The sequence below is a fragment of the Cuculus canorus genome, chromosome 1 (genome assembly GCF_017976375.1).
Source record: "Cuculus canorus isolate bCucCan1 chromosome 1, bCucCan1.pri, whole genome shotgun sequence".
NCBI lineage: Eukaryota > Metazoa > Chordata > Aves > Cuculiformes > Cuculidae > Cuculus > Cuculus canorus.
The window spans coordinates 96,500,291-96,527,988 of record NC_071401.1 but is presented as its reverse complement, the minus strand read 5'-3'; the positions used below and the strand labels follow the sequence as shown (position 1 = coordinate 96,527,988).

At 43.1% G+C, this 27,698-nt stretch overlaps 2 protein-coding genes across 2 annotated transcripts in view; both read left to right on the top strand.

Annotated features, from left to right (window-relative positions):
• Positions 1 to 5,591: 5,591 nt before the first annotated feature.
• SLC5A3 (solute carrier family 5 member 3) lies at positions 5,592 to 22,579 on the top strand. Its single transcript, XM_054086879.1, has 2 exons — positions 5,592 to 5,729; positions 19,360 to 22,579. Exon 2 carries the CDS (start codon positions 19,661 to 19,663, stop codon positions 21,800 to 21,802), a length of 2,142 nt encoding a protein of 713 aa, XP_053942854.1. The 5' UTR covers positions 5,592 to 5,729; positions 19,360 to 19,660; the 3' UTR covers positions 21,803 to 22,579.
• MRPS6 (mitochondrial ribosomal protein S6) overlaps positions 5,595 to 27,698 on the top strand; it is a 45,744-nt gene continuing 23,640 nt past the window's right edge. The window contains exon 1 of the mRNA XM_054086893.1: positions 5,595 to 5,729. Within this exon, the coding sequence (XP_053942868.1) occupies positions 5,685 to 5,729 (45 nt within the window). The 5' untranslated portion in view covers positions 5,595 to 5,684. The remainder of the gene's footprint in view (positions 5,730 to 27,698) is intronic.

The window sequence follows — 27,698 nt, the reverse complement described above, 5'->3', positions numbered from 1 at the left end:
CCTAAGGTAGAGCTCAGCTGTTTTAATCAAAAGCTCATCCTTTTTCACAGGATCCTGTACTGTCATTTACTGCACAACTTCCATTTGCTGAAACAAATACAGAAAAAATCCTGTAGACAGTGGCCTCCTCCACTATGCGGTCCTGACACAGCTCCAGAGCAGCTCCACCCTGAAAAATAAATGTGGCAGAGATCCCATGGAGAGAAAAGTATGCAATTATATAGTTTGCATATGCATATGCAAAGCAGAGGAAGGAGAAAATAACACTCCTCATTATGTAGTATTGATTTTGCAACCTAGTTCTCATTTAAAGCAGATTATGTGTGCACAATTATCTAGATTTTAAAAAAGCAAATAGTATAAAAAATAATCAACCCCCTTCCATCATGCAGCATCATACTTTTGTGAATGTCATTAGGGCTGAAGCTTTTAGTTTTGCCGCAGAGCTCCCTGCCAGTCTCAGCTAGCAGGGAAACTGATAAGAATAGTGGGTTGTCATCTGTGCATGGACAGGAAGAATATGGGACAAATTTATTTTGTTGGGGAATTCACAGGTATTTGCTGATAGAAAAGGACTGGTGGCGGGGATGAGTGGGAGTGAGGAATCCAGAGATCTCAGGTTTTATTAGAAGCTCTGAAATGCATGATCCTTCCTGTTCTCTTCAAGCACAGCCTCATCTTTCCCTGTCCTAGTCTTCTTTAAGACTGCCCTTTCAGCATTCATTCTTACATCTCCCTTTCTCCTTGCCCTCTCCTTCACATCCTCCCATTAGATCCAAGTCTCAGTTTGACGGCACCACATCACAATCTTGACTGCATTCCTGCCCACTTGTCCCTGCTGTGGTCTTTTTGGCCCACAATTTAGCCTGACAGTCCCACTTTTCCTTCATTTCTCAAGTCTGTTTTCTTTCAGTCCTTCCTTCAGGGGCAACGCCGCCTGTGTGTCTAAGGGCCACGTTTCCAGTCAGACACTTCAGGAGCCTTATGTACAAGCTTACAACAGCCCGATCTATTAAAACTATATCCTTCACTTCAGCTTTGCTCACTCATCTGCTCCTTTGGGGCCAGATGACTTCTGATATTTTAATGTTCTGAGACAGCTTCATCTGTCACCTCTTTGGAGTATGTCTGGACCACAATCTCTGCTGTGACTGCAGAGCCATGCAGGTATTCCCAACACTGGCTTTGTACAAGTGAGTTCACCCACCGTTACCTCAAATGTATAGTGGTTAGCTACAATGCTTACTGAGAAGATGAGTAAATACTGGGGAGAATAAGCATGTATCTGTATCTATATCTCTCTGTCTATAGTCTACGAACACCAGTAAAAGCAAACAAAAACACACTTGGCAGTGTAATTATTCTTTCCACAGGCATTTCCTGTTTTCTGCTAACACCTCTGAAAATCTGTTCAAATCTGAAGTTCAAGATAGCCAGCATTCTAATCTTAAAGCTGTGATAAATTTTGATTTTTGTTTGATATTGTGCAATGTATCACAGCTAGAAACTAAATCTCTTATTAAGAGGAGAGAATTGGCTTTTCTGTGGAGCACAGAGTACTTGATTCAAAATTAGATATATTCCTTCATAAGAAAGAGATCACCGAAGACAATATAGTTGTGCTTATAGAGGCTATTAATGGCAATTTTGAGGTTTTAAAAGTGCAGTATTTTTTTTTTTTTTCATTTTCAATCTTAATCCTGTGATGCTGGACTAACTTCTTTGTCAGGGGTCTATGAGATATTGCATGACATTTTTTACATCCCTAAAACATTTCCAACAGCTTTTCCACAGAATAAGTTCTGTATTTACATATGTATATAGGAGGCATGAGGACATATTTTTATCTTGTGCTTTACTGATGTTATTTGTTAGCGCTCTCTATGCTGCTCTCTGGTATGGGAATGGATGTGAAAGACACCAAAATACAGAGAGGATGGTTTGCCTTTGTAGCATGCCCAAACTCCAGCATGAATAAGTCACCACTTGAGCCTCTCAAAAGTTTACACTTGTTACTTGAAAAAAAAGAAAATTTGTATTAGATGAGTTTATGTTTCCATACTCAGTATTTACAGCACATCCACTACATGTTTTTCAGACCTTCTTCTGTAACTGTGTGCTTTAAAACATGAAACGAGAGTTTCCTACAGTCTTTGGATACTTGTGGTTAGTGCTTTGAGGAAAAACCAAACTTGTGAGACTCAAGGTAGCTCATACCTTGTGGACACGCTGTATCAGTAGCGAGAAAGTCAGAAAGCATTAGGAACTCCCACAAAGATATGGGACAATGCAGATGCATGCAGTGTTCAGTCCATGAGCGAATGTGCACAGCTATATGTAGGCACGATTCATGAGACCAGACGCCCATACACGCGTGGCATTCAGACACAGATGGATATAGCCACTATTTCTGTGTTGCTGATATGCATGAGAGGCCCTCAGGCATACAGATCTCATTTCGTGAATATGTATAGGAATGCCTCTCTGGGAGTGTGTTTATTAGATCTCATGCATAAGTGTTTCTGCATGCGTGAGCAAACCCCAGGCACAGATACAAGTGGACTTGGGCTCAGTCTCACATTTGCGGGGTCTTGAGACAGTGTTGAAGGGTGGGTGTGATTCACAAAAGAGGGGGAGAGGGTTTGTTGACCACCTGCAGATGTGTGTTTGCGGGTCTTGCATGAGGAATGCAGTTTGAAGTGAGTATGAACAGTGAATATAAATGTATATCCAACTGAGAATCAAATATTGGCATTTGAAAGCGGCACTAGATATTTCAGTATATAGACCTAGGAAACTGCATAAAATTCTGCGTGTGAGAAAGACTTCAGGAACACGGATGGAATAATTTTCCTTTTTTTTTTCTGGCAGAGGAATGTTTTAGGCAGGTAGAACATTGGGAGAGCAGCAGGGTGTAGGGCTTTCATGTTGTAGGAAGGGAACAGTACAGCTCACTCATACCTGTGCTGGGAGGGTGGGAATGGTTGTCTGTGTGTGTGTGTAGGGCAGGGATACCTGGGCATTCCCACTTCTATTGGGGACCATCACTTACAGACTATCTACTTTTCCCCTGGAACTGGCTGGGCACCCATTCAGAACAAGGAAGAAGCTCAGACCAGACAATGCCATTTTAAGAAAAACAAAGGCAAGCAAAGTAACTCAGGGCAGGCTTGCATGTGGTAAGCACCAAAAGGCAGTAAATTATACCTGTCAGCCTACTGGCAATTACTGCCCAGGCACTGGAGGGGTGGGAGTTTGGGAATATGTGTAAATACTTCCGCATAGGCAATTCACCCTGAACAGCTGATGTGTTTTAGTGGTACACAAAACAGCTCCTAGCACCCCCATCGGCTACAGTGTGCTGTAGTGTACAGCACCTGTAGGGAACTACCTGGAACTCATACGTGCTGAGGGAGAGGAAGGCCCACAGCACTAACAGTGCAGGCTGTAATGCAAGTCATGAGGAAAAATGCTGGGAAAACTTTCCAGTTAGCAACACCTGCACCTTGGATTTGTTTCACCAACTATATGGTATCACCCCTATGCAAGCGGAGCAAAAACAAGTGACCCTGCCTAGCTGGTGGGGAAAGGCATGGCTCAGGTTCCCAGGTGAGATGCTGAGGTCTCTCCTGATGGGGAGGGGCTGGTATTTCATAGCTATTTCGCTAAGGGTTTTTACTCTCAAGATCTGCTATCCTTCCCGCTTCCCCTTGAGCCACAGCATGGTGGCTCTGCTCTCTCATCTCCTACTTCCCCCTTTTCTGAGGGCAGACAATGAGGGCTTCAAAACCTTGAGCACGAACCTGGCGTGAGCTTGCTCTATTTAAAGCCACCGCATGTGTCGTGGGCTCTGGGGTACGTGTGAGCTCACGTCAGAGATGGACACATCTCTGCTGTAGAGGAAACAACAAGCCCGAACAAGCCTGATGTACCACCAGGCTTTCTAAATGTCTCTCTTGGGGTGATGCAGGTGGCTGTAGATTTCCAGCACCGCCAAAGCTGGACGGTGGTGTCAGATGTGCCGCTGACAGGGTATCGGTGTCGCTGACCTTGATGGCTGCACAAGCACAAAGCCAAGGACATGCGTGGAAATGTTTGCTGAGGAGCAGTACCTTTGCCAGGAACACGCGGGCATCAAGGCCAAGCCATTTCCCACTTGCTTAGCTTTACCTCCACCACTTCCCCAGCTCCTTGCACCCAGCCCCCTGTGGGCGAGCTGCATTCACCTGCATGTCTTTCTGCAGAGCATCCATGGAAGGTTCTGGAAGCACAAAAGGGGTGCTCCCCACACATGGGCAGCCCTGGCTGGCCTACAGCAGCCTCTCCAAATGTCCCTCTTGGGGGGATGCAGGTGGCTGTAGATTTCCAGCACTACTAATGCTGGATGCTGGTGTCAGATGTGACAGGGTATCGGTGTTGCTGACAGTGATGGCTGCATGAGCACAACGCCAAGGATGTGCGTGGAAATGTTTGCCCAGGAGCACCACCCCTTCTGGGAGCATCCAGGCATCAAGGCCAAGCCATTTTCCAGTCTCTCAGCTCTACCTCCACGACCTCCCCGGGTCATAGAATCATAGAATAGTTTGGGTTGGAAGGGACTTAAAGCCCATCCAGTTCCAACCCCCCAGCCACGGGCAGGGACACCTCCCACTGGATCAGGCTGCCCAGTGTCCCATCCAAGCTGACCTCGAACACCTCCAGGGATGGGGCATCCACAGCTTCCCTGGGCAACCTGTGCCAGTGCCTCACCACCCTCATAGTGAAGAAATTCCTCCTTATGTCTAGTCTAAACCTGCCCCTCTCCAGTTTATACCCATTGCCCCTGCTCCTACCACCACGAGCCTTTACGAACAGTTCCTCTGTGGGTCAAACGCATCCACCTGCACATCTTTCTGCAGGGCACCCATGGAAGGTTCTGGAAGCGCCAAGGGGGTGCTCCCCACACATGGGCAGCCCTCCTCGCCCTTTGGCATTGCGGGGTGGTGGTGGTGGGGAATCTCCTGCCTTTCCATCCCACCCACCCGAACGCGTGGGGACCGCGGCCGCACGGCCCCGACCGTGGGCGCGAGTGGCGAGGAGCCAGGGTAACCCCCCTCCTCCTCCTCCTCCCCACCATGTGCGGTCTCGGGTGAGTGTGTGTGTGAGAGCGGAGCGGGGGGAGGGAGCGAGGGGGGCGGACACGCTGGAAATTTCCACTCCCTGCAGCAGCCGCCGCCGCGCAGGGCAGGCGGGAGGCGAGCGCCCGCCCCGAGCCGCCGCATCCACAGGGGAGAAGGCGGCATCGCACCCGCCCGGCTCGGCTCAGCTCCCCGCCGACCACCTCCTCCCGGTCCCCCCCCAGTGTGTGTGTGTGTGTACGTCCCCCCACTCCCCGTGCCCGGGGCAGCCCCCTCGGAGCCCCCGGGCGCGCGGCGGGGGCGGTGCTTGTGGCGGGGAGGGGGCGGTGCGGCGGAGCCTGCGCAGCTGCCGGCGCCCTTTAAGCCGCGGCGCCCGCCCCGCCGCCTGTGAAGCCTGGGAGCCGCGCGGGCAGGGGAAACAGCGTTGCCTCCTCCTCCGGTGCTCCCTTCCTCATCCCACCAGCACCGCCGCCTCCCTCCTCCTACTTCCACCCCCCTCCACCCCCCTCCACCCCATCCTCTCTGCCCCTCAGCATCCCCGCTCCTCCCGCTGCGGCCAGCTCTAAGATGCCCCGCTATGAACTGGCTTTGATCCTGAAAGCCATGCAGAGGGTGAGTGAGGGGGGCGGGGAGACGGGAGGGAGCCTGGGGGGCCCTGACGGATCTTTTCCCCAGCCCCTCGCTGTCCCCGGGGCGAGCCCTGCCCTCCCCTCGGCGCTCGGAGCCGCGCAGCGTGCCTGGGGCTCCCGCCTGTGTCTTCTCTGCCTCCTCTCCCCTTCCTCTTTTCATTCTCGCCTCCCTCCGCTCCTCCGGAGAGTTTGCTCGGTGGCTTCCCTAGACCCGCAGTCCCTTTTCTCTCCCCTTTATCCCGCAGGTAAGCAGCTCCCACACTCGTGCAGAACAGATGCGATTTTCCTCTCCCCATTCCCCTCCTCTTCGCTCCCTTTTCCCGCCTCGCCTGGTGCGGGCGACCTTAGCCCTTGCCTCGCTGCGCGGGTGACAGCGCGTCCCCCTCTCCCTCTGCGGCACCGGCGCTCCCCATCGCCGCCTGCCTCTCCCTCCTCCTCCCCTTCTCCAGCACCTGCGGTGTCTCCCCAGGGCTCCTCGCTAGGTCACACCGGCCCCACGCGATGTCCCCTCGCCTCCGGGAGGCCTCGCGGTGAGCCTCGGGGGGGTCAAAGCGTGCTCCCAGCTCCCCGGCTCTCCAGTCTCCGTATGTACCAGGAAAGTCCCAAGAATTCGTTTATTATTTCTTTTTTCCTCCCCCCTTCCTGCCGTTGCCAACACCAGTTGAGCTCTGCTGATACGGGAAGGGTTGCTAGCCGCTGCCACTGCCTTTGGCAGCGTGGTGATAAGCCATGGTGGGAGCGAGAGGAGTGATAGGATGCTCTTTCTCTTTTACAAGAGCTCAGTCAGTGTGGGAGGTGTGTGTGCTTGTGCGTAAAAATAATAATAAAACTGAAACATCTTCGTGTAGATGGGACCCTTTATTTGGAAAAATAATAGCTGATACTGGCTCTTTTCTAGTACCTTCTATAGCCTTTGTTTATCTGCTGCTTTCCAGCTTAATATGCAGTGCTGGTGTTGGAATGTAGCAGCACTTCTCCCAGGCTGTAACCCTTCTCATCTGACCCAGTGTGTACATGCTCGTTCTCCCATTTAAGCTTCGTTTGAATGAATATGGATATTTGTCATAGAACAGCAGAGAAGCTAAATAGCCTTGCTGTGTTTCTTTTGTAATTACAGGGGCATGTCTTCACGTATTACATGTGCTGCATATTCTAGTACATTTCCATTCATTTTACATGTAGCATCCACATGTCAGGTTTGGCTTTTTTTTTTTTTAACTCAGCTTAACCGCAGAAGCTGTAGTAGACCTCTCAGGTGAGTCCTCTAGCGGAGAAATACAGCAACTGGGGAAAAAAAATCTGGTGACATTGTGGCACCACCTTACAGAGCAGCGTTCGCTCCGACAAAACACGCTGCTTTTGGTGGATTGGGTCAACATGTGATCCCCCTCCGTATCTCTATTCGTGTATAAGGTGTAGGTAAGGTGATGAGATGCTTTTTGTATACATGCTGTTAACGTGGGAGATGCATTGTGCCATGCAGTCACTATAAATGCAGAGCAGAGCAGGAAGCGTAGCAAAGCTGACACAATACTGAGACACTGATAAATTGACTGCTCAGAAAGGATGCTGTGGAGCAGTGTCTGGTGGAAAAGAACTTTTGATTCCTAGGATCTGAGGACAGCGATGCAGGAATAAGCTTTTAGCTGTAAGGTGCTTCTAATGAGCATCGATGCATCTAGGATTTAATGTCTGCAATCTTTTCTTCATTGAAGTTTGACTCTCTAGTGTATTCTTACCTGATGGATGTATTTTAAGGTGTTTTTTAGCTGTGTGGTTATGTTAAAACACTTAAGTGTTGGTTCAGATGTACTACTGTTTTTAACCTACCCTTGTTGTAACTCTAAATTTTAGAGCCTGTCTCTTGGTGCTGTTTTTTGGTTGCTGTTGACAGTACACCAGATCTAAGTGATTTTTTTTTTTGTGTTCCACTGTCTTGCTACTACTGCCTTTCTTTTATAATGACAACACTTGAGGAAAAAAAAATTCTGTAGTGGTTACATGCTACATGATGTTAGAGAATCCTGATACAGGTGTTGCTCTAATGACCCCCATAGCAGTGAATAAGCTCAGCTGTAACGCAAACTTAAATTAGTCAAAACATGGAGACCTGAATATGGGGTAATAAAAGCCTGAAATTGTGAAATGACTACATAACTGCATCCTGTAGAAGCTGGAGATATCGCATACAATCCTGAGTAAATTGAATTGCTTCTCAACACTATTGCTTCCTGATAAAGTTACCCCGGGGCAGGTGTTCACTTGTTCCTGCCACATCAGTCCCTCTGTGTGGTGGCTGTGTGCTCTTGTCTCTACTGTCCTCTAAGGCTTGAGCAAGTCTTGACTCTTCTCTTGGTGTCTGTGGCATCGTCATCTCTGACAGCTCCTCTGCCTTGCAAATAAAAGTAAGCCCCTGCTGCCTGTCTGTCTTGTGCTTTAGGGCTGTTAACTCCTGTGAGCTCCCTGGCAGCTTGATAGCAAACCTTCTTAGAGCTACAGTCTGGTAGGCTTTCATGGCTCTCTTCAGAGGAAAACTTCATGATTCTGTGGGATTTGGGATTTCCCCAGCCCACAATTGTTTTTAATGGTTACCTTGGCATTTTCATAGATCTAGGCAGAATAAATCCCTCAAATTAATTTTTGTCACTTCAAACTCTGTTGTTCCCTAGCACTGCTTGTATTCAAGTTGGGGATTCCTCAAATCTTTTCTTCCGTGTGGCTTCTGTTGTGAACTGTGGAGTCTGTTGTGCAGCTGGTTGCCTCCATACCCAGCTAGCTGGGACATGGTTATGGAGTGAGGGTGACCATTCAGTCCTACCTGATGCTTTAGTGTCCCCTTGCTTCTTTGCAGGCTTCCTCAGAGTCTCTTCAGCTTTCCTTTTGTGTCCTAGAAATGCAGTGTCCAAGAGTTGCAGTGGGGAGAGGCAAGGGGGAAACTTACTTTGACTTTGTCACCAGTTGTATGCATGTACTTTCCACAAGAACTCATGACTTTATTCTGGAGTAGGTAGCGTATGATCGGGTAATTGGGTTAGACTAGAAATACCATATTTATCAATTGCCTAAGGGGGCAGTCTTTGATCAGCAGAGACCCCAGCCAGTGGCTGTTAGGAAAGTGATTAAACACTCCACCCCCCCCACCCCCCAAAAGAAGAAATAAATAGATGCATACCCCCCCCCCCCCTTCTGTGTGGTATCACTGTATTTGGTGAGTAGCTGCAGTGAGGGACTTGAATTGTGTTACTGTGTGGGAGCATATGGAGGAGATGCTTTGGGAAAAGAAAGGAGTGCGGCCAGTGAACTGAAGGGGACTGAGGGTGGAAGTAATGAATTTTGCCCTTTTGTGTGGCTTTCTGTGCTCCAATGTGCAAGTGACAAATGGCACAGTGAGCTTGGAGGCAGACTTGTTTATGCACATCTGTATGCTACTGATAACAGCACGTTGCCTACCCTTAACAGCCCGAGTCAAAGACTGCAATTGTGGTGAAGGTAAAGGTGCCAAATGAAGACACAGCTGCTCATGCTCTGAGCTGTACTGTTCATGGCAAAAGATGAATTTCTAATTATTTCTAAGTTTCTCCCAGGGGAGTCATCTTTGGCTTTCAGTGGGAGGATGATGGCAGAGCAGGACCTTCAGCAGGAAAGGGTAGTGACCTGATAGTGAATTAGCAGGAGCTGTTGCTTGCTGGAGTATGGAGAGCTCTTCTGGGAGGCTTGCTCTTCCTACCCTCCTTGTCCTGTGAAAATCCCTTGAGAGCCTGGGGAAGGAAGTGGAGGAGGGGAAGGGAAGGAAGAGCTGGAAATGGCTTCCTATTGCTTTGATGCTGTTTTGCAGACTGACCACAGGGCGGCAATGTGAGACACTCTCCAAGGAAAATTGACAGCCTGGGGAACCTAGGACAGAGGGAGAAGGTGGCGGTATTCCCATGCTGTTCTTGCTGCTGCTTGACTCTTGCGAGCTGGGACACCTGTCTTCAACAAAAGAACTTTGTAACCGGAACAGAAGTGAATGGACAGTATGAAGATACTTTACATTGCAGTGTATCACTAAAAATGAGGAAACACACCTGTGTTTTATTAGTGGCATATTCTTGTCCCGCACTGTTTGTAACAAAAGACTAATACATACTATATGCCATAGTCTAGAACCTAGTTACCTTGGTTCAGCAAATACCTGGGCTAGGGGACCCACCGACCACCTCTGTAATACTACAGTGAATCTGGACTTTTGCTGTGACTGATGTGTTCATGCAGTGTAACTTCTCTTCAGCTTCTGTTTGTTGCCTTTGGAGGAGATTGCCATGTTTCAAAAATTCCCTACCTGCTCTGGAGATCATTAGCTATTTTAGGAAAGACAAAGTAATGGACAGTAGCATTGCTTGACATCTTGACTGTTACACTTAATTGCTGTGTAGGCAGCTGCAGCGCTTGGGCTTTTGATATCTCAGTTGCTAGGAAGAAGGCGGAGGGAGAACCAAGAGGGGTAGTAAGCAGACGAATACTGGTTTTATTTTCTTTCATTTCTGGTGAACCTACCTATTCTTGCACTATTTGTACATCTGCCTCACCCTTCTCCCCTACTTAGCAGGTTAAAATTACAGAAAAGTTTTCTCTGTTTCCTTTGACTTTTTTTAGAAACGGGCTCTTCTTCAGCGTTATGCCTGGGAGGGAAGGACCCTTCTGTCAGGGATGGTGCTGGAAAGAAGACTGAAGAGTTGGAACTAAAAGACAGGATGGGAAAATCACAAGAGCTAACATTGACTCTCCTGTAGGAGATGGCTTTCTGTTTTCTGCCTTAAGCAATTCCATAAGAATAACTGGATTTTGAAGTGTGTGATCCAGACAACACTTGAGAATGACGCCCTCTTGGCTGACATTTTCCACTTTTCAATCTTGATACTTGAGAGCGGTCTTCTCCCAGGTTTCTGCCAAGTGTGGGGTATGTGCCTGGCTTGGCTATTGGCGCAGGTAGAGGATTATTCTCTTCTACAAAATAGTTCAAGCTCTTTTATAGCAGATAGTTGTTAGCTGGGTAAGTTTGACAAAGTTGTCCAAAGTGAATACTAAGTTGATGGCAAGAATGAGGGACTTAAAAGCCTCTTGGTTTATACAGACTTCTGCAGTCTATTGAGTGATGTGCTTGAGTGGGTGTATGTAATAGGGTGCACTCATTAACTGCCACTCCTGTTCCCTAAGCTGTAAAGCTGCAAGCCTGTGTGCTGAGGCAGGACTGTGAGCAGGCTGTCCATGCTGGAACTGGCAGACTTCAAGTGGGATTTGGCTAGCCCCTCTTCAGTGGGCAGGAGTGGTGACTTAACCTTTAAGATAGGACTTACCCTTTTTGCCCTCTTTACGTACTTAGCAATGTGCTCTTCTTGCTTGTCTATGTATCTCTTCTTATTTGTTCACTTTGTGTGTGTATACATGTGGATGCATCCTGTATGAACAGGGAGATGCTTGTAAACTTCAGCATGAGAACAGATTGTCCTTTAACTCTTGAAAAAGAAGGAAGGAGAACCTGTTGTGATAAAAGAGCAGTATTGTTCTCCTTTGTTGTAAATAACCCTCAAAAGTGGCTGATTCTCTTAAAGATGTTCATTATATCACTTGGAGTACGCTGTTTAATTCAAGTATGAATATGTGTATATGTTTGCTTTCTGCTGGTACATGACACATACCGTATTTTGTAACAATGGAAGTTATTTCTTTGCATGTTATTTCAGGAGCTGATTTCTCAAATTCCCATATCCCACAACCATAATGTTGGCGATTTCCACACAAAAATAACTATGGTTGTTGTTGATTATTGATCCAATAACTCATCTTGCTTTTTGTCAGACTCCAGCTAGAGCAGGGTAATAATTCTTGGAGCCGTAGCTGCCCAGACCTCCTCTGCTACAAGTCAATGGAGGCAATGTGGAAGCAGTTGCTTCACAGAGCTGCATATACCAGCCTGTGTACTGCTTATCTGAGGGCAGCAGGAAGCACTAGACACCAGATTGTTCCCTTTAAAGCCACCTGCCCAGTGGACCATTAGGAATATCTCTGATGTGCGTTATGTAGAGGAGCTGATAAGAAGGTGAAAGCGGATACAAGTAAAAGGGACGTTAAGGGTGCAAAATATAGAATGACAGAGAAGAGATAGAATGGTTTGGGTTGGAAGAGACCTTAAAGATCATCCAGTTCCAACCCCCCTGCTATGGGCAGGGGTGCCTTCTGCTAGACCAGGTCGGTCAAGGCCCTGTGTAGAAATGGGACTGGAAAGATGGGAAGTAAAATATGGAAAATAAGATCATATCTGTGGAAGTGAAGAGAACACTGTGGGAACACTAGTGCAGATACTGGTGCTGAAAATGAGATACTTCAAAAATGCATCACTCCTGGTGGGATGAGGGGAGGAAAACAAGCAGATGGTGTAAAGGAAGAATCATAAAACCTAGAAAAATGGTTGTGAGGAACTACATAGGAGCTATTGTTCTGCTGTTTCTCACATCTTTTTTTAATCCTGGTTTGTCCGCTTGCAAGCCAGTCTTTGTGCTTCCTGTAGAATAATAGTGGAAAACAAAGGTACATGCAGAGCATGTACAGGAGGGGAATGTTTTCGGTGGAGTTGGTGTTTGTGTTTGAGACTTAAAAAAAGAAATCAATGTTTGGAGGCTGTGAATATAGGTTATCACAAAGCTTGAGTAGTGTTTGTTGTTTTATAACTGAGGTCACTTTAAGCCTTGTTTTGGTGTCTTAAGATCCCCCAAAAAGATCAGAGATCTTGCAAGGCCACTCAGCAGACTAAGAAGCTTGGAGAGACTCAAGCTTAAGTTCTAGGATTATGTACACCTCAGACTTCTGTTTAACCTTTCAATAAAACTTGTAATATTTTTTTTTTTTTGTGGGCAGCCGTAAATGTGGTGGGAACTTGAAGCCCTAAATAAGCTTACCAAGTCTGTTTTATTTTTTTGTTCCCACTTGAAATTTTAGGAAGAATTTCTTCCTAGCATTTTGCCTGTTTGCATAGTGACCGGCACTTACACAGATTCTTTCTCTGCTAGTATATAATCTCCTAGCCCAAATACTTTTCAGCACATTTTTCTAGGCTACCAGTATGCCAGTGATATCAGTTAGTGCTGAATGGTGATAACTACTAACTGGATCACATCTTTACCTTGCAGCTAAAGAAAAGTAATTTTCAGTAGCAGTAGGGATTTTACAACGTTTTCTGATGGCATGCTTTTAATAGTGTGATACTGTTTGTCCTTTACATCCAAAAAACTTCATTATATGGTCCCAAATCCGCTACAGAGATCAAATACTTACGTTTATGCATGTTTTACCCATTTTCTTCTTGTTGGTCTTAGTCACTTAGTACTTCAGCAAATTAGTTTGGGTAAATGGTACTTGCTGATGGCAGTGAAAATGTTTGTGCTTCTGAACTTAAGTTGTCACAAGAAGCAATTTGAGGCTTAGTGTCCCTCTGCAGCTTCCAACTTAGTTTGTCGGCTGATGCCTTGACACACCTGGCAGGGAAAATTCTGCATGATGCCAGAATCCTCTATTTTTTGCCATCTCCTGGAGGAGATGCCCTCTCCCACCGTTAAAAATGGCCTGCCTTCCCTGCTTGGCCTCTTGTGCTCTTTACTTAATTACTGTTGACCACGTGGCTTCTCAGTACCCTCTTTCCTTTTCTGCTTCCAGTTTCTGTGTAGAAAGAAGGATGTCATCTGTCTACCGTTGCAAAGAAAAGCCTGGTTTCCTTGCTGAGGGATGGAGCTGCTTGTAGCAACAACCTGTCTTTGGCATCTGAGCCTCTGGTAGTCATCTACACAAGTTGTGGCAGAGGCACAAGTGATTTTGCCTATTTGCCAGGGAGGAGGGGGCCAGCTCCTCTGTGCTGCTGAGCGGCAGCTGTACTTTAACATCTGTCACCCATGTAAATGTAAGCCGACACCTTTGTGAAGGTCAGAAGGAAGTACTTACCCACATATTTTCTTTAAACTAATAGTCAGTTTAACTTAAAGACTAGCCCATCTGTTTCTTGAGACCTGGGTAAGATGACTACAGTATGTCTAGGTAGGGTGTGGAGAAGATAGCCTTTCTTTTTAGGTATCTTTATTTTAACAAATAAAAAGGATCTTTTTATCTCCTCCTGTCTCCAGCTTAAACACTCCGCCACCCTTCCTGCCACCTCCCTTTTAGGTGTTTAGAGTTTTTGAAAGAACAGTGGAAGCAAATAACTCGCTGTTCCTGACAGAGTGCTGGGGACTGACTTACGGGGAAAGAAACCAATTAAATGTGAATGCCACAGGCAGTGGCATGAAGTGGCTTGCTGAAGCACTGCTAGTGATGTAGGTTTTAGAAAACAAACTTTTCTCTTGCTTTGCAATTCAACAATACTGTGGCTTCTGTTTACAAAGTGCACAAGGAGAAATACAATAAAGCTGTGTTCTGTTCTGTCCTTTTTCTTTTCCACCCTCCTTTATTTGTGACTTGGTGAGAGACCTGGATAGGTGTATATGCTTTGAATAGGTGAGGGAGGAATGGTTAAAAACAAAACCAGCAACCGAATGGATCTACTACTCTTAACACTGCTAGTCACAGCTGGCCTTAATCACGTCACCCTTAATCACCACATTTCTGCTTCAGCTGGCCTTATGGTACTTCAGTTACTGACTCTTTAATAGTCCGCAGTAGCCATTACATTTCTGACTGGCAAACCTAGTGTAGTTTTGTTTCTACTGCTGAACTGCATGCTGTGAGGTTACTTAATTCTCTCATGTTTCCTTCAGCCATCCTTTAGAAAAGAATCGAAGAATGTATTGTGGAGTGAGCTTCTTTCTCTGCTGCAGTAAAATGAAGACCAGAATTGGAGTGATTCCTGAAACCCCAGACAAAAAAAGTGCATTATGTTTTCATAACCGCTCCGTTGAGTGACCGACCTGAATCTTGCACCTCAAATTGGACATTTATGGTAGTGGTGATTTGTAGAGTTGCCTCTGCGGCACCTGTGTTCTCCAAGCAGAAGTGTCAATGCAGTACCACTTTGGGGCAGCAGAGCACGTGTGGCAAACAGGTTAGTCAGGTCGCTGCAGGCTCAGGTAACTTGTAAATGTGGTACTTCTGTACTCCAGCCCGTTGAGCTGCTGGGAATGCCAGTCCTTAACTCAAGTTATTTATTAGATGTTACAGGTCAAGTTCTGCCTTCGAGCTCTCCTGCTTCTCAGGTGAGATTCCTGCCTGGTTCTTCTGCCCTATCTCCCGGTTTACGAGGGAAAGTCCTGAAACTGCGGCCCTGGATGTTCAGGGCTCTGTTGAGCAGCTGACGAGGATAGTCCCTGCTTTCTCAAGGGCGTGTGCTACATAAGGATAAGTTGATAAGTATCAGTTATTCCATGATGAACACTTGTGCTCCTTTTTTTTTTTTGTGTTCTAGAGTGCTGCAATATGAAGCTTTTTCGTCTCTTTTTTTTTTTTTTTTTTCCTCAGAGATAGGCTACCTCAGACAACCTTGTGTTTACTGTGGAGCAGTGGACAGGTAGGAACTCGCGTGTCCATAGCAGGTAGCCTGTGGTGTGAGCAGGCCAGACAACGCTCTTGAGGCTGAGTGTTCTACAGGCCTGCTCAAGGCATGAAACTTTTAACAGTCTCTCCCAGAAGAATAATATTTTCCGTGTAGGTGTTGAGCCTGGCAATCTGGAAACGTATTTTGTGCAGATGAATTGTTTGGTACGTAAAATGCTGCCAATGCGAGTTAACATAAACCTGCTTGAAGAAGGTGAGAGTGGAGGAGAAAAATATAGTTTCTAAGAAAGAATCTCAAAACTGCTTTGAAGCCTATGAACAAAGTTAAGTATGTACTTAATTCCTTAACAGGTGATAGCAGTGGACACTCCTGTATGATGTGTGAGCATGTACATCCTCAAATTAACCCTTAAAGCGCTGGCCATTGGGATTGACCCTTAACTGCAAGAGAAAAGGGAAGTCAACAAAGAAACTTCCAATCTGCTGAGAAGAGAAATAGACTGAGCAGAAAACAAATAGTTGCTTCAGGGCTGGAACAGTTTGATTCTGGCATATTTGAAGACCCATCTTTTTAGAAAAGCACTGTGGAGAAAGTTTTCCTTTAAAATAGTCATACAACCTTCTCCTAAAAATCCCACCCTAAATCTGCTTCACATTATCTAATCTGTCTTCAGGGAATTGCTTGAGATGTTTTTTCTGAAAGGACAGGCTGCGTGTTGGAGAGACATATGCATTGTTTCACCAGAGCTGTAGCCCTCTATCTTCAGACCGGAGGGAAGCACATTGTTTTGTGTCTTTGATATGATCCAGCCAGAAAACAGCCTCAGGGGAAAAAAATTCACAGTCCTTGGCAGCAGTGCTGTCTTTCTGTCTTTTTTTTTTTTTCTGGTCTGTGCCACAGTGTATGCTGTTCTAATAACTTGAGATTAAACTCACATGGGGCATTTCAGAAAGTCCTTCTTAAGACTTGAGGTTATAACTTGCTGAAAGTTCAAAGGGATGAGTCTCATTTTTGTAATGAAAAAGAAGTTCCTGTGTTATTTTAGAATTAGGTCTAATAAGAAACTGGTACAAGAAGCTACTTCAGTACAGTAATTTAGTGACAGTGCAGCACATTAGTAGCAGCTACTGGAAGTGTTTTGTCTTTTCCTGCTCAAGTCAAGTAAGCAGAATCCTGCAAAATACATATGTTGATTACAAAGGTGGTGGTTCAAATATCTCTAGAATGATTATTTAAAATGCATGGTCTGTCTGCACCTTCTCGTGGAGAGTGCTCAAGAAACTTCACATATTGTTTATTTTGGTTAGAACTGGCCCATAGCAGTTTGGTGAGTGTCCTAATTGAGAAATGTCACAATTTATTCAAGGACAGCTACATCTTCTACTTGCACACTTTTCAGAATGTGCTTGTAATAGTCATTCTGTGAGCTGGGTACCTCTTGTATCAAACAGTCATAGTTTTAACAGATTTTTTTTTTGTGACTTACATGTATTGCTGTACAGTATAGTTTTACAAGGTCATTAATTAGCCTACAGAAGATGTTGAGAAGTGAACTAAAGTTCAAGTCTTTAATATTTTTCAGTAACAGAGCAGGACAACAGGAGGGGGAAAATATTGGTTATTACTATTCCTTTAGCTTGCCCATTCTAATTCTCTCTGTAGTAGATTTTCTCTTCGCTGTGTCTTGGTAAAATTTCTTCTTCCCTTTCCCTTTAAATATTTAATGCTTTGGTTTAAACATTATAATGTGGTTGCATTTGAAAAGCTTTAGCTGAATGTAGTAAAAGGTGCAATGTTATTGAAGTGTTACTCCAAAGTGCTTAAACTAAGAGTAGTATGTTATACTTGTATCTGATGGTGTCATATGTTCTGAAGTGTTCATAATTTTGTGTCGGATTAAACTAATTGACTATTTAACTTCTGCATTTGCGGGTGGGGAAAAATATGAATTCTTCTTTGGAAGAACTTAAAATACATCTGTGGTTTGAGGGTTATGAGCGTGATAAATTTAGCACATTACTGTAATCAGTCCATTTTGTACCATGTCTCCATAGTCTCTCATTATTGGCCATAACTCCAGCAGAATGAATATCTGTATTCTCATGTGGGTTTGTGGTGGTGATGGAGAACCCTTATTATCTTTTTTGATTCTGAACTACTCTTGAAAAACAGCCAGCTTGTACGAATATCATGATCGTGGATTTTTCCGTAAGGCTGAAGTTATATTTTTAAAAAAGCTTACAGCAAGCCATATCTGCCTTAATGAGAAGCGTGTATTCTTACGTCAACACCATTGCTGCCTTTAATAGCGCACAAAGTAAGGCGGGGTTGGGGGCTGTGCATACGTTTTCAACCTTACCTATAGTTTTTATTATGGTTTGTCTTGAGAATTTGCAATGTTTTAATTTACTTTTTTTTTTTAATAACAAAATGGATATGCTGCAGGGATGCCGAAGAGCAAACCAACCAAAGACTAGATTACGTTGTCTGGGTGTTTGTAGTAATCATAGATGAATCGATAGGGAAATGTGAGCTTCAGCATAGTGCCAAAGCACTTCTGCAAGTGAAGTGCAAGGGGGGAATGTCTGAGGTTGATCCTTGTAAAACTTCTAAGGTTGGTGGACTTTATGGTCAGAAAAAAGATCTAGTCATTTTTTTTGTGCCTAATTACCTTTACCAGGGGGTGGGAAAGAGGAATGGAGTCAGACCCTGTTCCTTACTCTTCTGTAATAATCCTGAATGCTAAAGATTTGCGTTCTGATCCTGAGACTATACTGGTTGTTTACTTTGATCTTTTCCTCCCTTGCTGTGCCCATTCAGTGTAGAAGAATCTTACGTCCAACACTATAAACCCATTAAATGCCTTTGGGAGGGTATAGGTAAATGATATCTCCCAATACATAAATAGGAGATAGGAGCATCCTACTTCTGTGGCAGAGGTAGGAGCCAGTCTGCAGCTCTTCAGTGCCTCTTCCTTTCCCACTTGTCCAGTTGTTGGCTGGGAAGTCTTTTTATTGTCCCTTTCTCTCTACTTTGAGCACTTCAGTCCTGCTTGCCTAAATGAGTGCCTATTTCCTGTCACACCGCAGTAGAACTGGTGTGATTGAGGGTTCAGGAAGAGAATGGCAGGGTATGCTTTGCCTCAAAACCTTACACCTCTGCTGTTGGTTGTCTTCATGCCTGGAGGCAGATGGATGGTGGTGAGAACGGTGCTTCCTGGCATCCCAGCAACTGACTTCTACCAAAATTGGTCCATTTTTTTCTACTGTGCTTAGACCGCTCCAAAAAAAAAATCCTGAAACCCTATGGGTGAGGTTATCAAAAGGCACATGGCAGAAAAATACCCTAGAGCCTGATGTTAGGTGCAGCTTTGCTGTTGTAACTTGGTTGATTTGAATTTTCTTCACTTAGATCATGTGGCATATAGACAAAAAGCTCTGATAGCAAAAAGTAACCCTGTGATCATCAGTATCCAGGTGCAAATTAATGTAAAATCCGCAGAATAACCCTGAATCTCCAGCTGGTCTTAAATTTGTTGTTTCTTGACAGTGTTGTGACTTGACTTTGATTTTATTTGTTTGTTTATTTATTTATTTAACTTTAGCAGCCAGTTGGTCTCAAGTGCATGCATTTGACATCAGGATCTATCGAGATTTGTGTGGTGCAGGGCTAAAGCAATGCAGGAAATAACTAGCCAGGTTAATACTCCTTAGCGGTTGCTGTTTTCTTTTCCCTATGGTTACTTGAAAGAAGAAGGCCTGTTGAGTGGCTTGAGAAGTAGACTTGTGAGACTCTAAAGAAAAACAACATGTATTTCTGTTCCTTGCCTTGTCCTGGGGAATTTGGGTCCTTTAATACTCCAGAATTGCTGTGTCCCTTAATGTACTTGTAAACATTAATGTTGACTTATAAAAGGCGTAACTACTTAGTTTTACAAATATTTGTGTGTTATGGATTGCATAAATACAGCAGGAAATGTAAGGGGGAAAAATTCGTGGTGTTCGGTCATTGTTTTACTAGACTTCAAATTTTTTTTCTTAATACTTCGTGAAATTCTTCTCTAATTCAATCTTTGTCTTTTGTCTTTGCTGCCTTGCAGGGTTGGTACAGTAGGCCTCACTAAACTTAGCTGCAACTAAGAATTTCTCCTACATCAACTGAGTTAAGGCTGATGCTCTTGTGGAATGTGGATTAAAAGTGCGTGCTAAGTTCCAAATTTCCATTTGAGAAGCGGAGAAAGTAAATGTACCACAACCACCAGCATCAGGACAGCAAACCAAGGGACAAAGAATTTGATCCACAGTGTTGATATATGTTAACTGGTGCACGTGTTGCTTAAAGACGTTTGCTGGGGGGCGAGAAGTGGACGTCAGCTGTGCGAAGTCATTTTGTTTACAAAAATGAGGGCTTCTTTGGAAACAGCAGACATTGCCATTGTGGCACTGTACTTCGTGCTTGTAATGTGCATAGGTTTTTTTGCCATGTGGAAATACAATCGGAGCACCGTAAGTGGCTACTTTCTGGCAGGGCGTTCTATGACCTGGGTAGCTATTGGTGCATCTTTATTTGTGAGCAATATTGGAAGTGAACATTTCATTGGGCTCGCAGGATCTGGAGCGGCAAGTGGATTTGCAGTAGGTGCATGGGAATTCAACGCCTTAATGCTTTTGCAGCTTTTAGGATGGGTCTTCGTCCCAGTCTACATCCGGTCAGGAGTGTACACCATGCCTGAATACTTGTCCAAGCGTTTTGGAGGGCATAGAATTCAAATATATTTTGCAGCGTTGTCTCTAATTCTTTATATCTTCACCAAACTCTCAGTTGACTTGTATTCAGGGGCACTTTTTATTCAAGAATCGCTAGGTTGGAACCTCTATCTGTCAGTTATCCTCCTTATTGGAATGACTGCACTGTTGACTGTGACTGGAGGTCTTGTGGCTGTCATCTACACAGACACCCTTCAAGCTCTGCTTATGATTATTGGTGCCCTCACACTTATGATCATAAGTATTACTGAGGTTGGTGGGTTTGAAGAAGTTAAAAGAAGGTACATGTTAGCGTCACCAAATATTACGTCTATCTTGTTAACCTACAACATTTCCAATACCAATTCCTGCAATGTCAACCCAAAGCCTGATGCTCTTAAAATGTTGCGTGAGCCAACAGATGAAGATATTCCTTGGCCTGGATTTCTGTTGGGACAGACCCCAGCTTCTGTCTGGTACTGGTGTGCTGATCAAGTCATAGTTCAGAGAGTTTTAGCTGCAAAAAACATTGCGCATGCCAAAGGATCCACTCTGATGGCAGGCTTCTTAAAGTTGCTGCCGATGTTTATTATAGTTGTCCCAGGGATGATTTCACGAATACTATTTGCAGATGATATCGCCTGCATTAATCCGGAACACTGTTTTCAAGTCTGCGGGAGCAGAGCTGGATGCTCTAACATTGCCTACCCACGTTTGGTGATGAAACTTGTGCCGGTTGGTCTGCGGGGACTGATGATGGCTGTGATGATCGCTGCACTGATGAGTGACTTGGACTCGATATTTAACAGTGCCAGCACTATATTCACACTTGATGTCTACAAACTCATTCGGAAGAGTGCGACGTCTAGAGAACTGATGATTGTAGGAAGAGTCTTTGTTGCGTTCATGGTAGTTATAAGCATTGCCTGGGTCCCAATAATTGTAGAGATGCAAGGTGGTCAGATGTACCTTTATATTCAAGAGGTAGCGGACTATTTGACCCCACCGGTGGCTGCTCTGTTTCTTATGGGTATCTTTTGGAAACGTTGCAATGAGCAGGGGGCTTTCTATGGTGGAATGGCCGGGTTTGTTCTTGGAGCTATACGGTTGATACTGGCATTTATCTATCGTGCTCCGGAGTGTAACCAGCCGGATACTAGGCCAAGCTTTATCAAAAACATCCATTACATGTATGTTGCAACAGCTCTGTTCTGGATCACTGGGATTGTGACCTTTGTAGTAAGCCTTCTCACTCCTCCGCCTACAAAAGAGCAGGTTCGGACAACCACTTTCTGGGCCGTGAAAAACAGGAACGTGAAAGAGAATGCTGCAAAGGGGGAGCTGTACAAAGTGCAAGAAAAGAGCATCCTCAAGTGCAATGAAAACACTAACCATATCATTCCAAACGGCAGATCGGAAGAAAATATTAAAAATATTAAGCCGGAGGATATCAATCTCCTGGTTACTTGCAGAGATGACAGCAACCCGGTGATTTCTGTGAGTCACTCTGAAGTAGAGACACCAGTTGATTGTTATTCGAACGGACAAGCAGCTTTGATGGGGGAGAAAAAGCATGAGGAAGAGACTGATGATAGAGAAAGACATTTGAAATTCATAGATTGGTTCTGTGGCTTTAAAAGTAAAAACATGAACAAGAGAGCTGTTCGGGAGATGGAGGAAGAGACTGTTTGTTTACAAATGCTGGAAGAGACTCCAAAAGTTAAACTATTACTAAATACTGGACTGGTCTGTGTCTGTTCGCTTGGAATATTCATGTTTGTCTATTTCTCTTTGTGAGTAAATAGTGAACTTTTAAGGGTATGGCTAAACATACAGAAGTTGATACAGGTCTCTGGAGATTTTATTTGTTTGTTTTTTGTTTTATTTGATTTTTTTAGAAGTCTTTCTTTTCAAATAACATAACCACAACCCAGGCATTGTTTACGCTATAATAGTAAGATCAACTCAACTTTAACCTATTTAGAGACCATATGAGACATGTTGTCCTATTTCTGCTGAAGGCAGAACATGTCGTGTGGTGTCTTTTCTCTTTTCCCTTTTGTCTTTTTTTTGTGGTTTTTTTTTCCATTTGCAGTACTAACCTTTTGTTTTTCCATGTATACATGTATAAATATACCAAAGGCAAGCAGGTGGTTGTGTTTGAAGTCAGGCAGTTACAAAGCTGAGTGAGTGTTGAGGTGGAGATAAGTAATCATTTACTGATGTGTAAAATCTAAATGATTAAAAAACTGTATTGAAAGATTTTTAAATGTAAGGTTCTGATGCACATTGCTGTTTAGTTGTTCTTTTTAACATACCTGTATTACCTCAGCCATCTTAGCAGTTCTTGATGTTGCTCACTGCATTTGGGTTTTTCAGTTTCTCATTTCTCTTACGGCAACAACAGGAAGATACTGCGTCTCTTCTTGTAGTGCTTAAGACATGATAGCTGTTAGTAGATTTCTGCCTTTTTTTTTTTTCTCTGTAAGAAAATTTCTTTCGATTTTATGCACTGTAAATTCCATTACTGAAAAGTTACTGTATTAAAAAAAAGAGGGAAAAAAACCCCAAACCTGGAGATGACAAACTGGCAGTGGAGGAAAGGAGGAAAAAGGGAAAAAAGAGAAACCTTAATCAAACCTCTTTATTTGGGTTTGGTAATATATTGAAATAGAAAAGGATAGATTTGGCCTCTTCAGTCTCCAAACCTTTAGGACATAATTGGGGTTAGCCTCTTTTTAGGGAAAATTCTGTACATAGGTTCTACCACATGGGAAAGAGAAGTATGAGACTTTGCATGTCTGCAGTTTGGTAAGCACACTGAAAAATAGCTCTCTTTGCTATGTGTGTAGAAGGAAAGACTCTGTAGTCCTTCCATTGTTGCATACTGAGTCTGTCTATTTGGGAGCAAAAACAAGTGGGAAGACAAGAGGAAGAGGAAGTGGGGGGAAAGAGGTGAAAACAGCCTTTATTTTCCAGAGTCCTTTTGCCTCATATCTTCTCCCACTTCCCCTTTGTCCTGTCAAACCATGTTTTTTTTTAAGGAACAAATCCTGAGGGACTGTGTGTGCAGTTGTAATCTGTGTCGGCAATTGAGGTCTGCCCTTGTGATTCTTCAATAAAAGGGATACTTATCCCAGGCGATTGCAGACAATCAGTAGGTATTGAGATGGTGAGGTTCTTTTCTCCCAAAGGATGGATGCCTGAGGCAGAGATGAACAATTTGCAGGTGTGGAGGGCATGTGTACAGCAGGTTGGTGGAGCTTGTTTGCAGAGCTCTGTTCACTTTACCCTTTGTGTAAAGCAGGAGAACATGGTGCCATCCTGGGGACTCTCACCCTTATGCTCAACTATTTTTTGGGTGCAGAGGCTAGCTGACTGTGTATGCTTGCACTTCCAGCATTAAATTCCCTTACCCTCCAGGACAGAGTAGTCATATCCAGGCTTCCCATGAAAATAATTCCTCTGGTTGTCTTCTCCCGAGATTGTTTTGGGACTTGTTTGGGAGAGCACAAACTGGCTAAGCCAAAACCAGCCTGAGGGGCCATGCTGACAGTTCAACAGTGTTGATTCAAGGGTCCAGCCATATTTCCTTGGCACATAAACAAGAACCAATGCCTATGGGCGAAACAGTTCTGTAGAGCTGAAATTTGGGTTAATCCTGCCTTTGAGTGCTGGAGAAAGTTGCTTTCCAGTGCAGTGGTGCTGTAAGCTGCAGGCCGTCCAAATAGCTTTTAGTAGTATGATTTGTAGTACACATTTTTAGATAAAGTGATTAAATTCCATTTTTGTGTTTTTTTTTAATGTTGTTTTTAAATCACTTGAATCCCATTCATTGTGAGACTTCAGAAGCCAAGATGCCCCAGTTTTCTCCACTTTGTTTAGTGGTTGCTGCTGGAAAGTATACTGTCATTAACTGGAAATAGAGTAATAAGTGAATGAGTTGTGTTGCAATATGTGTAGAAGATGAGAGTTACAATATCTGAGTCCCAATGTTACTAGCAGTGTGACAACACACATTTTATTATGGTTTGTGTGGCTGGCTTTGTTCAGAAGACTATTTTAAGTCCTTTTTAATGGTAAAATTGTAGTATGTGAAGTATAATAATGGCATCTCAAGTTAATTCATTAGTAAGCTGATTTGAGATGGATGGTACTATAAGAAAGATACAGAACATTAGTCATTTCTATGCAGGATAATGTAATGTGGGGTCAAAAGTAACATGTGGAGGGCAAAGAGAAATCTCAGTCCAACAATATCTTCTTGAAAAGTCTGGGATTTGGCTAATATGCCTGATTTGGCACAGGGAAAGAGACTCATGTACCAGGCACTGTCCCTTAGTAACTTGGCATGTCTTTCTGTCAGCAGCTGGTACTTGGATTTTCCAGACCAGTACTCTTTGCTCTCAAAAATGTATTGCCACCTAACCCGTAAAGCCAGGTCAGCTCAGGGACCCTTTTGCTTGGCTGCCGTTGCTTCATCTGTGCTTGCTTTTTTCCTGGGGTGCCTTACATGGTTATGAAGCTGAAGGCATGGCTTTTATTGCCACTTGAAGAGGTTTGCTTATAATGACTTTTTTTCCCAGCTTGTTTTCTTTCTCTTTCCCTGTTCCAAGTCATTTGCTATTTAAAGAGAACGGTGTGTAAAGAGCTAATACACAGGATGCCTGTATCCTGTTCAGTATAACTTCAGTCAAACCCATGGTGAAATTATCCTTTGACTGTGGTAGGGAGCCACAATCCTTTGCAAATGCATGGTGCAGGCTCTGATGCAGCCATTGTTAAATCTGAGATACTCCATCTCCCGGTTAATGTATTCTCACTTGCTAAACTAACAAGTTGCCACATTAATTACAGTCGTAATTGGCAGGCAGTCAGGATCTTAGTAAAGTCATACTTTGCATCCCCGTGATCTTTAGACGTGTTATTGTGCAGAAGCTTTTAAGCAAATTATTTCTCTAGTGCTCTTTCTCTTCAGTCATTTAGGAACATGTTTCTGTTCTTTTCTCTGCCTAATGCCGGTTTCTCCAGTCTTACTCTGTTTTCACATCTTAGAGGTCATAGAACTTGCTGATGTTCTTTGCTACATATAACCACTTTATAAAAGGCCTCTATTAGAACAAAAAAACAAGGCTTCAAGCAAAGTGTATTGGCTAGCAAGTACCTTGCCCTGTGTTATGGACCTTAGGATTACTAAGAAGTTGCTTGGGGACTTTTTATAGCGTAAACATGCCTTTACTAATCTTCTGATTGTGATTTACTTGGAAGAGGTGTTAACCCAGGTTAACAATGTTTCAGTTTAAACAGAAACTTTTTGGTCCAGTAATACTACAAAGTGTCTCCCATAATGGACAATCAATTCCATAAATTTTAATGCCTGGCTGCTGCCTCCTAGGTAGGACTGGTTAGTTGTGCAGGGTTAGAATCAGGAGGACACATGCTTCTGTCTTGCTTCTGGTTGGTTTATTTATTGCCTTGAGGTTAGAGTGACAGTCTTGAAACACTTATTTTGGAATGACACTTTTTTTTTGCTATTTCCCTTAACTTATTTTTCTGTTTAGATATTTGAATTTTCTCCCAGAAATTTGTTAGAAGCCTTTTATGTGAAAAAGAAAAGAAATAATAATAAAAAAAGGCTTCTTGAGCGCTTAATCATACATTCTGGGGGACTGTTCTTATTTAATTTTTTTTAATGGATTATTTGATGCTATTCTTTGCCAAAGTTTAGTGTTTATTTGTTATTTTTATAGTGTTTTTTTTTTCCCTATTAGCTTTTACTAATACCTGAAAGGAAATGGTGAGAGATTGTAAGAAGTTTAAATAAGTTTAAATGGCCTTCAGTATACCGCTTGTGTATTTTCCACTTCTCCACTTCTGTGTTCCCCTCCCAGAAGGGCCAGCGTGAGACTTCTGATGCAAGTCATGAGAGTACTGTAACTGAGTAGTGAAAAGGATTTCCCACAAGGTTACAGTGAAATGGGCAGAGCCCTCAGAGGATGTCTGTGCGAACACTTAAAGCAGAAGATGCTTACAACTTTAAAACGTACAGCTTTATTTTTTTTATATATATATTTTTTTAAATCCTAAGATAAAGGAGGTGTTGGGAGATACTCCCTTTCAGAGAACAGGATACATGGAAGAAGTTGGAGTTGCTAAGCTCTAGCTTTCTTGAGGAAATCTTTGGATTTAGCATGTATAGCGAAGCAAAAATATTCATCTGTTCATTTGGTATTCTGTATGTTCTGTGCCCTTAAATGTAATTGTTTTGAAAATAAAACTAACCTTGTTATGTGATGTTAAAAAGCAGACTTGTGTGCAATGTTTTAATTTTTTTTTAAGAAAATGTTTGTATATAATTAAATGGTTTAATGTGCTTTAATTGGCCTAAGGTAAAGAGTAGTCCTAGAATGTAAACATATATAATTAGGATTTCTGGTTTCACTGTGAGATCTCTGAACTCTCTTGTTTTGCAAAGTGGTTTGTTTTCTTTACAAAACACTTTCTATTTTTTTTTAATCGTGTTGGTTTAAAGGCATTTGCTTCACTTCTGTTCTAATATTGAATTCATGGTATAGTGACATCTGGTGACACTTAGCATTATCAGTTTCACTGTGTAAAGTCAGACACTTTGAGCAAAAATGGTAATGATATGACAATTCTCTGTGTCTATTAATACACGTTTTTAAATGAGGTGGTTATAAAAATAGTTGCTGTGCAAAATGTTAGTAGTCTTCTTCAAGAAGAAAGCAAATTTTCTAATATCACTAGAGCAGTCTCTTCATTCATCTTATTTTTAAAGCACAGTGTCAAAGTGATGCTGCTTTACCTTGTCTCTCTGATGTAATGTTTTTTTAGATATTTGTGAAGTATTTTTGGTTTTTTGTTGCTATTGTATTTTTCTGCAGATTTTATATAAAATACCAGTTAATGAACTGCCTTTGTTTTTTTTTAACTATTCAACTGAAATACATTTCAGACCAAAACCAAATGATATCATATAGCATTTGAAACCTGCCTTTTTCCTTGTCCCTTGTTCTTTCTTTTTTACTTTTTTTTTTCTTTTCAATAAGCCAAATGGGCATGTAGATAAGATCACTATAAAGGAACCTGGTCTCTTTTGGTAAAGTGTTATTTAAAGGTCTGTTAAGATCTTATAAGATGATATACAGAAAAAAAAATATTGTAGTAGGAATATAGATTTAGAAGTGTTAATGAGATTAATACAGCTTAATTATATTGTAAGTTGCTACTGTCCTTAATGACAAGCTTTTTGTCATAGAAACAATGTATGATAAATTAATTTTGGTCTAGTGTATAGAATTATCATATTGCTATAACTCGAAGTAAATCTGATGCAAAATTTTCATAGTTAGCATTGCTGGCCCTGTGTATACTGTTCTTTGTATACTGTATGCATATTATTTTGCCTACTGCATTAGCCTTCAAACTAAAACTCTTATTAGAGAGTATTTGGATACTTCAGACTGTGTTTCTTGCAGTTTACATTCCTTTACCATGGCATTTTGTCCTGTCTGAAAGTATTGTATGGAAATGTTTAAAACTTCTGTACAAAGTTTCAATAAAACAGAGAAAAAAACCCAAACACCCCAACAACAACAGAACAGGTATTTGTGAAGCTGTTTTGGAGAACCTGTCCATAATGGTCATATGTATTCTTGTAGTAAGCCTTGCA

Excerpts from the sequence above, each read along its gene's own strand:
- SLC5A3 (XM_054086879.1), top strand. The coding sequence starts at position 19,661 with ATGAGGGCTTCTTTGGAAACAGCAGACATTGCCATTGTGGCACTGTAC.